The sequence below is a fragment of the Typopeltis vanoorti genome, chromosome 16, assembly GCF_054136105.1.
Source record: "Typopeltis vanoorti isolate ZY-2024b chromosome 16, IOZ_Tvanoo_1.0, whole genome shotgun sequence".
NCBI classification, from domain to species: Eukaryota; Metazoa; Arthropoda; class Arachnida; order Uropygi; family Thelyphonidae; genus Typopeltis; species Typopeltis vanoorti.
In genome coordinates this window covers 13,523,200-13,535,742 of record NC_143564.1, presented here as the reverse complement: position 1 = coordinate 13,535,742, position 12,543 = coordinate 13,523,200, and the positions used below count along the sequence as shown (strand labels likewise).

General features: G+C 35.0%; 1 protein-coding gene across 1 annotated transcript in view; it reads left to right on the top strand.

Moving 5' to 3' along the window:
• LOC150097855 (inositol 1,4,5-triphosphate receptor associated 2-like) overlaps nt 1-12,543 on the top strand; it is a 189,834-nt gene that overhangs the window by 97,754 nt on the left and 79,537 nt on the right. Inside the window, exon 5 of the mRNA XM_090406610.1 lies at nt 11,706-11,837. Within this exon, the coding sequence (XP_090262736.1) occupies nt 11,706-11,837 (132 nt within the window). The remainder of the gene's footprint in view (nt 1-11,705; nt 11,838-12,543) is intronic.

Below are 12,543 nucleotides of genomic sequence, written 5' to 3'. Positions count from 1 at the left end.
TTCACTAAACTCCTTAGCATATGGCAAAAGACACATCCCAGAAGATACTGAGAAAGGCCTATTCACCATGCTAGTCAGCTGAAAGTAGAATTCTTCTTGCAGAATATGAATTAAAGAACCTTAACCTTCTAAACACTGTATTTGCCCTTAAGGTCCTTGGATGATGATAGAAGGTCTTGCTGACATGAAGAAAAGAACAACCTCAACTTTAGCAGATCAAGCGATCATGCTTGGTTGCTACTCCATCGACTGGTAGGCATTCACACTCCAAACAGAACTAAAAGAAAAGTAAACCCAAAACAATATTCTAAATATCTTACCACAGAAAGCTAAACCCAAAATTCCTACGGATACCAAAATAAGAGCTCCATTGTCTTGACAAAAAAGTTCTGTTATTATGTCCTACGTCTACAACAAACTCCAATCCAGTAACTTTAGATAAAATTGATGCAGCCTCAAACTAACTAAAACAGGAAAGCTCCTGACATTGATGTGGTCCTTCCAGAATTTCCTATTCATCTTGGCCTACTAAGAGCAAAATCCTGGCTATCTAATTTTATCTCTTTAGTAAGAAATGAAACAACTCCCAACTTTGGCATGAATCAAAGATAATAAATAGCTTTGCCAAAAACCCATGTTGACTGAGGATTCTACTGCCTTATAGCATTGCTCTGCACTCCATACAGACTTTTTGATAGGATTATCCTCTCTAGGATTTCTCCAAAAATAGAAGCCATCTTTATGTAAATGAAGGTTTCTGTGGGTAAGCAGTTCTGGAGATGGTTTTCTGTATTGAGACCACATGTTTATTAAACCATAAAAAATTAAAGAATAAAAAACACGACAAGTTTCGTTCACCATAAGACTTACATTATCAGGGATAATGGTGTATAAAAGTTTAACACAACAACCAAAGACTAATTGATAATTAATAGTCCATTAGATGTTTTTTTTTTTGACTTCATAACTATTCATTAATTGAGAACCCGAATACATAATGATACATTCGTTACTGCATGCTTGTTGGAACAATGCTAGTTGTTGCCACATTCTGTAACACACGTGAGCCACAGAACGTGGCAACAACTAGCATTGTTCCAACAAGCATGCAATAACGAATGTATCATTATGTATTCGGGTTCTCAATTAATGAATAGTTATGAAGTCAAAAAAACATCTAATGGACTATTAATTATCAATTAAGCTTTGGTTGTTGTGTTAAACTTTTATACACCATTACCCCTGATAATGTAAGTCTTATGGTGAATGAAACTTGTCGGGTTTTTTATTCTTTTATTTTTTATGGTTTAATAAACATGTGGTCTCAATACTGAAAACTATCTCCAGAAGCCATCTTACCCAATGAACGACTAGGTTTAGATCTGGCAAAAGCTGCTGTGACCAGGTCCTGGCCCTCACAACCCACGTAGAAACTGGATATCAAAAAGAGTTTTAAAACAGGTACTGCTTTCATAGACGTAACATCAGCTTACGACACTGAAGGAAGAAAGGCTTATTGTATAAAGCAGCCAAAATAATCAACTGCCAAAAAACTCTAAAACATCTTGAACAAATGCTCTTTCCAATAAGATATTAAAGGTTCATTTGAATTCATAAAAAAGCAAAAAACACACATTCTACATTGCTGCAAGGATCTGACCTTTCCCAGTTCTTTTCCACATGTACACAAGCGACATCCCTCCAGTAGCCAGGTAGAAAGTTTATCTATACTGATGATATAGCAATCACCGCCTTCCAAGGTCTTAAGGAAACACTAAGCAAACATCTGAGCTCAGATGTTTGCTTACATCTGAGCTCATTGCAAAACTGAAAGCTGGAGACTATCCACTTAATCCAGCAAAAAACTGCTGTGTCAGCTTTCCATCTAAATAACCATGAGGTTCATAGAGAACTTTTTTATTATTATTATTATTATTATTATTATTATTATGTGGCACCTCCAGGAAGTCCAAAGACTCATCGAGGGAGAGTGTGCCAACAGCATTGAACGATTGTTCCCCTTCCAACTACTAACGCTGCGCTCTTGCTCAACTTGCTTAACTTTTTATGAGCCATTAGTAGCAGAGGCTCTACCAATCAACCAACCTTTGAACTAAAAACAAACTTCTGCACTACGACTCTAATACCTGAAAGTAACCATTCTACTTTGGTGTTGCACTTGAATGTAGGCTCACTGACAACATTTGGAAAAAACTAAGTTAAATATATCTTCCAAGAACAACATTGTAGACAAGTACCTGATCACAGATCCAACTGTCAAACCTACAGGATTCACTCTACCGCAACACCACTGGAAACCTAAACAAAATTAAGACTAGAAAAGGTCACTATGCCCACATTACGATCTGTGGAGAATTTCACAGTCTTCCTTTTGTGTGTGTTGCACTGTCAAGACTATGTATCATATCACTGATGGTTGTCCCACACACACACACACACGCTCTTCCCTGGAGGCCTCAGGAACTGGCATTTACTCTAAGCTGGTGTCATCGATTGGTAAACAGAACTGTCAATCTATGTATAGCTTTGTTCATTAATTTCTTGTTTTTTATTTTTATTTATTTTTTACCCAAATGCTAAGTAATAAATAAATAGTAATTCTAATCTTTAAAGAGGATACCTTTAAAGATGCGGCATAACTATAAACAACAAATTATATGATAATCACAGTAATTAACTTTAATGAAAGTTATTTTCAGTATGAAATATCTGTACTTTCATTAAAGTTAATTACTGTTGATATCATGTAATTTGTTGTTTAAATAAATAGTAACAATGGAAGCCGAATGATTTAGATGAACACACAGCAACTTATGTTTTCTGTTTACCTATTAGCAAAGCACAGTGTGGCAAAGAAATTTGTACTCTAAATTTTATGTATCATAGACTATGTATCATATCACTGATGGTTGTCCCACACACACACACACGCTCTTCCCTGGAGGCCTCAGGAACTGGCATTTACTCTAAGCTGGTGTCATCGATTGGTAAACAGAACTGTCAATCTATGTATAGCTTTGTTCATTAATTTCTTGTTTTTTATTTTTATTTATTTTTTACCCAAATGCTAAGTAATAAATAAATAGTAATTCTAATCTTTAAAGAGGATACCTTTAAAGATGCGGCATAACTATAAACAACAAATTATATGATAATCACAGTAATTAACTTTAATGAAAGTTATTTTCAGTATGAAATATCTGTACTTTCATTAAAGTTAATTACTGTTGATATCATGTAATTTGTTGTTTAAATAAATAGTAACAATGGAAGCCGAATGATTTAGATGAACACACAGCAACTTATGTTTTCTGTTTACCTATTAGCAAAGCACAGTGTGGCAAAGAAATTTGTACTCTAAATTTTAGATCACTATCCACCATCACATCAGATCTCTTGTTTTCTCCACTTCCTCCAGTTTATCCCCATTAAGTGTATGCTCTAAAATCCCATCTTTGCTATCCAAATTTTAAAATCTTATACGATGCAACATTGAACTAGTCACCCTACTCCTGTACTCATTCACTCAAATTTTTCAAGTCCTCTTGTAAAGCCCGACATCTGCTCTACTTAAATCATCTCCAAACAACTCAATATCCCAATTCAAACATTTCCCAATATCATTAACATTCAAATTAAACAGCAATGACCATCAAAGAAATGAACATTTGCATTCATCCATTTCACCTACCAACCATTGAGGCATACCACTAATGACATTCTTCTGGAATATTGCTTTCCCATACACTTGCAGATGCCTATCAGAGAGCCAATCTCCAATATAATATCCATCTCCATCCATTCTGTCTATTCTATCAACTTATCATGTGGCAATCTATCAAAGCCTTTGTTAAATATAAGTACAGTCATACCCCGAAGTTACGTGGTAGGTGGGACCAATAAAATGCGTATAAGTCAAATTCTCGTAACTTGGGGTTTAATTTTGCATGTAATTTATATATACACATACAAAATATTAGTTAATTGGGACCAAAGATTTACAAAACACCTATATTTTTTAAGAAATATAATCAAAGTTTTTTTCGATGTTGATGGTTTCATAAAATCTAATAGATTCGTCTGATGGCATAATGTCTTTTTCTTGTCACGCAAAATTTCTTCATAGCAAGCTAATGATTTTTTTATTCTTTGCCTTGGGACTACAATTCATTCCTCGTTAGAATCTATGTCCTCCAAAATCTGCAAACCTTTCTTTTATGATTGTTCTTACTGTGGATTCCTGTAGATCAAACGTCTTTGCTAGCTCACAAATTTTCATTCCACCTTCAAAATCCTTAATAATGTTCAGTTTTGTTTCCATAGTCAATGTTTTTCTTTTTTTGGTAGCTGTAGAAGAAATCGGACTTGCTTCTTTTGGACGACATTATTATTTTTTATGTGATAAAATTTTTATCAAGAACATAACATTAAACAATCGCAAGGTTTGTAGACTATAAAAATTGTGTATGAATGGAGACCGCGCAGAACACGTCAGTGCTTATTCACAGCATGTGCAACATTGGCGAATGCGGGTGGCACCAGAAAGATATGACTAGTGGTAAGGCATGAAGCGGGATGGGAATATGTACATATAAGGAACTGCGTAACTCCGGATTTGCGTAAGTCGGGGATGACTGTATACCATGTGTATCCATCTCCCTTGTCCAATGCATGTGTCCCCTTATTGAAATAAGTAAGCAGATTACTAAAACAACCTTCATTTAGAAATCCATGCTATCCATCAGAGAGAGAGAATGCCACTTTTTTCAACCCAGTTCTAGACTCTGATTCTGACTAATCTCTCCAAAAATTAACCGCAACACCTGACATACAGATTGGACTATAATTTGAAGCTTCGGTTCTGTCACTTCCATTATGAATGGTTACACTCTTGCCCTCCTTCCACTCTTTTACAACTTAACCCAGTGTAATACTTATATTAAACAAGTATGCCAAGGCAGATGGCATCTCCCTACCACATTCCCTCGAAACACATGATGATATATCAAGTCATACAGCCTCATGGAATTGATTTTTACTGCTTATCTTATGTTAGCTTCATAATGCCTTCTACCTCTGTAGTGCATGCTTAATCCCTGCATTCATCCATTTCACCTAACTTATTTAACCTTCTGATCCTTGGAATGTATTTATTTCTACTAGATAATTCTTGAATATCACCCAAGCAGCATTGATCTCCTCTCCACCCATTGCCTTATTCCATACTACAACTGCAGCTGTCTTCTGAGCTTCTCATAAAGACCAGCCTTGTAGTTCCCCATATACCCTTTCTTCGCATAGCTGGCAACCACCCATGTAATCACTTCATGGTCACTCTCACTAACTGGAGTGAGATTTGACACCTCATTTATAATGACATCCTCTAATGAGATGATTAGATACAAGATCAGATTATTGGAAGCTGAAGGGTCCAATAACCAGAGAGATTGAGCCATTGAGAACAAAGAAATTAGATTGAGGTCAGAGTTCTGTCTTTGGTTAGTCGTCATTTTGTATAATAGAAACTGTAATGTCTTGTATATGAAGATTTACGATACACATCAAGAGTAACACTACTTTCTGGCTGTTTAGTGATGAGAACATCAATGAAAAGGAGTTTTCTATCTTTCTCAAGCTCTAGTGTATATTTGAAGAGTTAAACTTTTAAGAGTTAGAGAATGTAGACATTGTTTGTAGGCTTAGGAGGCCATGTTTCCAAATGAGGACAGTGTAGTCCATATATCTCTACCATAGTTCTGGTTTTATACTTGTTTCTGTTAGGAAAGTCTTTTCAAAATCCTCCATAAAAAAATCAGCTGCAGTAGGAGAGAGAGAGATGTTACCCATTGCAAGTCCAAAATCCGGCCTGGTTGGCTGAGTGGTTAGCTTATCTGCTCTCCAGCCAAAAGGCTGCAGATTTGAATCCTGCCGTGGGCATGGATGTTTGTCTGTGAAAATACTAGTGGTGGTGATCGGTGGTAGATGACTTTGGTGTAGATGATGAAGGTAGTTTCAGTTGGTGGGGACAGAGAGTTGTACAGTAGGTACCCTCCCTCGATGAGTCTTTGGACTCCCTGGAGGTGCTATGTAATAATAATAATAATAAAATTTTTGTTTATAGAACACAATGTTCCACCGAAAAGAAGAACTGGAAATTAGATAATGTTCAGATAAGTCAGTAACAGATGGTGGGAAAAGGTCCCTTAATATTTGATCAACAGCAGGAAAATCAGTGAAGACGGATATGCTGTCAAGACCTCCAAAGGTGTCAGTTCATTATGTCTAAACTGGATAGTTTTTGCACAAAATGAGAAGAATTTTTGATGTAAGATTCTGATATCCTTATGCATTGTCCTAATAGAGTTATCTAGATGCTAAGATAAGGTGTAGGTAGGAGAGTTTTATGTCATATACTATAAGTCTAAACAGGACATTAGGCTTGTGAATTTTTGTATCCTGTAAAGTTTTCGTGGAATTGAATTTAATGACTTGAGCTTTTGTAGCAATTCTACAACTCATGAGAAAATTTAGTTTTCTCATGAGTTGATGAAGTAGGGTCATAATCCAGAACAGAGTAGGTAAACGAGTTCAAAACACTGTTGTATTCCTTTTATCAGCTCTTAAGATTATGATATTTTTCTAGGTGATAGTAAAGCTATCCTTTCTGAGACAGAAATATTAGATCTTGGGGTAGATGGAGAAAAGAGCAGTGCAATGGTTTTAAGTCTAATAATATTGGCAGTTATTGGCAATTATTCATATTATTGATATGAATAATTTTGAGCATGGCATAAAATATCACCTTTTAGAACAAATTCTACAAATTCTAGAGTTAAAGTGTAATAAAAACCTTTGATAAGAATAGATTTCTTTGCACGTGATAAGCGATATTCTGACAGATTTAATAAGACTTTATCTGAAGGTAGAGACAGCTCTCTGTCTGAGGTCTGAGTAATGAATCAAATTTCCTCTTTATTCTTCTACTGGCAAAAGAAATTAAAAAAATATTGATAAGAGCTGTGGACCGTATTGCTGATATTGTTCCCAGAAAATGTATCATCTCGTTAATTAAAACAAAATATAATTCAAGACATAGAGAATGAATCTAATTTTTGATCTCATACCTTCTACAGCAAATACCAGTGAAGCTTTTCGATTAGTATGTCTTGCTTTAACTAACATCACTCATTCCTTAATACACACAAACACACAAATTACATTATTGTCTCTATATCTTTTAAGAAATATTAACCAGCTTATCAGCAAGGCCTTTTTGTATTTAGATTTTCTTAATGGCAGACTTCTTCATATTTTAATAAAAGAAAGCTTTATGACTAAAAACAATACCTAGAAAACAATAATTTATTAATCACTACCTAAATAAATAAATTACACCAACCAGTTTCACCACCTAAAAGAGAACTAGTGACGTCTTCAGGGCTAGACACATCAAAACAAATATAAACACAAAGGATACAAAGTTGATTACATGCTAAAAAAACTGTTACACAGATAGACAAGTTCATGCTAGACAGTAAACACTAAAAGATATGGTATGCATTACCTGTCTGCAGTTAGTGACAGAAGGTGATTAGCAAAATTGAAATCTCTAATGCTGAAAGATTTAATGAGAGATTGCCATATATCACTTAGTGTCAGTCCTTGATTTTTATTCAATGATCCTTGCAAATGGATGACTGCAACAGATCCCTTTGGAAGTCTGGAATGGTTGGCCGAGTGGTTAGCGTATCCACTCTCCAGCCAAAAGGCTGTGGGTTCGAATTCTGCTGTGGGCATGGATGTTTGTGATTGCCTGCGAAAATACTAGTGATGGTGGTGGATGGTAGATTGGTGTAGTTGGTGGAGACAGAGAGCTGTACTAGTAGGTGCCCTCCCTCGATGAGTCTTTGGACTCCTTGGAGGAAATAATAAAAGTTCTCTTCTAATTAAAGCATAGATGAAAGGTTCCAATCAACTGGATCGTTAGAAGTATGGCTGGCTAAACCAGATCTGTCTTTTCTTTTGTGATCAACATCTGCAGTATTTGTTCCCATTGCTTATTCCAAAAAAAAAAAAAATATTTGATAGGAGTTTATTGTCAACCCTTCAGCTCCTAATAACCAGAAATTCAAATACAGACACTCCATTATAGTACCATATTTGAAGTTTATCAGTTAAAATAGCATCTCTTTTCAAAGATCGATCACAACATCAGATTAACTTTTAAACCAATTCAAACTCTTCATAACCTTCCAAACTCTTCTAAAGCTAGCACACCTTTCCATAAATGCAGATATTTAGTTCTGTTGCATGCATTTGCTAAAAATATTTTATTATTATTATTATTACACCCTCCATGGATTCATCAAACTCATCATGGGAGGTTCATTCAACTGACAACATATTTATCACATAGAATCTTAAAGTCCTTAACACACTCCTTGCATTAACAACACATTCTGGTAATGCATTCTATTCACTGACAATTCTCCATGTAAAAAATCTACTCCTCATACCCTTCTTCACCACACTTTTAAATAACTTCCATGAATGACCTCTGGTTCTTCCCCTCTCACCTTCTACTCTTTTTATAATCCTCTCACTAACTTAAACATCTCTATCATGTCACCTCTCTTCCTCCTATCCACCAAACTCTGCAATTCACATCTCTTCAACTCTCTCCATAGCAGCATTCCAAACTCCTGATATTGTCAGAGTCACTCATCTCTGGACGCTCTCCAATATCTCCACATCACATTGAAAACCAGGTGACCGATCTGAGCACAGTAGTCCAAGTGTAGTCTGACGAGTGCTTTATACAGTGGACAACCACTTCCTTATCCTTACGTTAGAGTACTTCCTATCATAGCAGCACTACAATGTGCAACCTTTGCAACACTAGCAACATGCTCTCAAAACTTCAGTCTGCTATCAACCCTCACTCCCAAATCTCTATTTCATTCACTTCCTGCAGTATGGCACCATAGATATAGTACACAGCCTTATATTTCTGCATTCCAAAATGTAACACTTGCCCTTATTGTTATTAAAACTACAACTCCACCCTTTTGTCCAAGTAAAGAGTCTATTCAAATCTTCCTAAAGGGATTCAGCATCTGCAGTTCTACTTATAATTCTTCCCAATTTTGCATCATCAGCAAATAACTGAAGATCCCCAGTCAGTCCACCTGATATATCGTTTACAAACAAGTTAAACAGCAGGGACCCAAGAACAGAACCCTGAGGCAAGCCACTGGTTACCCTTTTTTTTTGAGACACTGCTCCATCAGAAAGTAAATCTCTGATGTAACCAATATATTGTTTATTCCCATCCTCTGCAGCATGTACACCAACTTATTGTGTGGTAAGCTTTCAAACGCTTTCACAAAGTCTAAGAATATCGCTGTATATGATTCTCCCTTATCTAACACACTTGTCACCTTATCATAAAATGCAAGAAATTACTGAAACAGAACCTACCCTTTACAGATCCATGCTGACCATCATAAAGAATGCCATGTCCATCAACCCAATTCTGTATGCTATTCCTTACCAATCTCTCCAACACCTTGACCACAACTGCAGTTATACAGACTATCCTATTGTTGAAGACTTCTGTCTTAGTATATTTCCATGGTAAATGTTCATGTGAACTACCAGTTAATAATTCCACCACTCTACTAAACCCATTGTAAAAGCAAGTAGTTGCTATAAGTTTTCCAAGTGCTTTTCATTGAGATATTGTCTGTCTTTTGACTTCTTATTCTTAAGTATTTGTAGCAGTTCACTTGTTCCATTTCTTTATTTCAGTAACTCCACTTAACCATTCAACATAACTTGGTATTTTTTTGAGGTGTAGCTTTGAGGTAGCAATTTTGCTAGCTGGATACAGTCTGGAGAAGTTCATCTGGACTTGAAGTAAAGATAATTATGTCATCTGCAAAGCTTTTTTGTAGCTCCCAATCACAAAAAATTTATTTGTAAACCTGTAGTACATTCATACCATGGGTAGACCAAGGATTTTTTTCTATTTTTATTGTCGACAAGAACCAAATTTAGGTTCCACAGAACTTGAAAATAAGGAGGAGGACAGTAACATGTAGCAAGGTTACAGTTTCAAGTAAACATTCAAGAATAGCTGTCATGTGTAGATTTGCTTGTTTTGTTTTTGAGAGTAATGAAGGTATTTTGGAAAGAGCAACTGAGGCGAAGTTGTTTTAAGGTTGATGGTTGGACAACTCAGAACATCAAAAATAGCTGACCCCACTTTATGTTTTTTCAACGTAAAGAAGATAACTGACTGACTGAGATCACACTAATTAAAATTAAAATCGAAAAGATGTGTACTCTTTTCGGAGTACACAACATCTTTTTGATTCTTACAATCCAACACAAAACAGCAAAGATTCAATACATCGAGTTCCAATTCCTTACATTTCCGGGATTTCAGAACCAATTTCAAGAATTCTGAAGAAATATGATATAACAGCCACTTATATACCTATTAACAAATTATCCACCCATTTTCCTTCTTCTAAAGATAAACGCTCAACTATGCCTCTACCTAGTGTGTATCACGTTCCATGTAACTGTAATCTTTCCTACTTTGGACAAACTGGACGCTCTATAGAAAAAAGAATTCAAGAGCATCAATCATCCATTCAACACAACAAACCCGAGAAATCTGGATTAGCTCAGCACGGAATAGAAACAAGCCACAACATCCTTTGGTCCAAGACTCTCCTCCTACACAGATGTTGCTATAAATTTGAACGTTTATTTAAAGAAAGTATGGAGGCCTTACTTCAGTGTCCTAACTTGAATCGTAGTGACTGTATATCTGTATCAAGAATTTGGGAAAGTTTAATCAGGATAACACATTGATTTTTTTTTTTAAATATTAGTCTGATGTTATTTAAGATTATTCATATAATAATCTGTAATATTCAGACTGAAATATTTGGCAAATTAAATAATATTCTTGTGTAAACGTGTATATATTTTATAATTCTGTTAATATTTGCCTCACTGTTCATTTATTGTCAGTTTAGTTTAAAATTATTTACAGTGCAGTACTATGTCCTCAAAAAAGGAAAAGTAAATTTGAAACATTAACATTATAAAAGCATGAAATTTTTTATCCTTTAGTAATCTGGAATGAAATACATGGAATTTGCTTCAAGTTTCACATCCCATCCTGTTCTATGATAAGCATCATCTTAAAGAAAGCACAAAAAAGTTTATATTATATGAATATTATATTATATTATAAAGTTCAAACACATTTGGAGGAATATAATCCCATATTGGCTGATTTGCTTGTATGTGGGATGAAAAACCAAAGTTTCTGGGAGAATAAACCCTGCTCCCTCCATATGAGATTAGCTAAATCACCTTCAATTGAAAAAACCATGTAAAGATTCCTTTCATCACAACAAGAATTGAACTTTCCCAATCAGAGGGCAGAATGCCTTGTTGTTCTTTCAGTTGCACAATGTAGGCAGTAGGCCATACCTGTACTGTGCACAGCTGTCAACTGTACTTTTGTAGCATATTGACACATCTCTTTTAACTGATTTGATTGACTTTTATGAGCCTTAAGAGTAGTAATGCATGTGAAACATATAATTTTTGTTTTGTAATCGTCGTTTGCTCACTTTTTTGAGATATTGCTTTTTTCATAGAACCTGGAATTCATATGTACAGATTCTGATATTCAAAATTTAATAACAAAAGTCCAGAATCAAGTAGATATAATTGAGCAACTAATGTCTCGCATGTCAGGTCGTGCAGAACTGTATGGTGCTGTCAAACAGGTAAGCCTCTTTTCATTATTTTTTATTTTTATTTATTTTTTACATAAAGTCCTTCAATTGGAGTTTATATTCCTATGGCTTGTAGTTTTCATAACTATGAAATCAATACTGGCAAAAAAAAAAAAAATTAATAAATCAATTACTAGTTTTACACAACTATATTATGTACTTCAGATTAATATAATAAAACACAAGTATAAAAGAGGTATTATTAAGATATTCTTTATTCATTATCATCATCACTGTTATCCTCTCCTGGGAAATACTCTCAGAAGGTGAACAAAATGTAATGATAATCCAACACAATGAAGATCTCATTATTGGTTTCCTAATCAACCATTTTCTTCCAGATTGTTCTGATATTTGCTGTCTTTAATTAGAACAGTTCTTACTGTTTTCAGTACTGAAGCAGCATTAACTATGTGCAGTATCCTACTGTGACATGGAGGTAGAGGTTTGTAAATATCTTAACTTAGTAGACTGTGTTTGTTGCTTGGGGTTATACCACCACCCTGGTTATTGAAATCCGAAATGTCCTGATAAAAGGCCTGAAAGGCTTGAAAAAAGTGAGATCAAAGGAATCAAATTATCCAACCCAGGATACTAGCATCATGTAGGTTTTTTCTGTCATTTTTATATGTGTTTTGCAAAATGTGGAAATACCTTATCAGATTTATTCTGTCCATTTAGTCAAGTGTTGCTACAG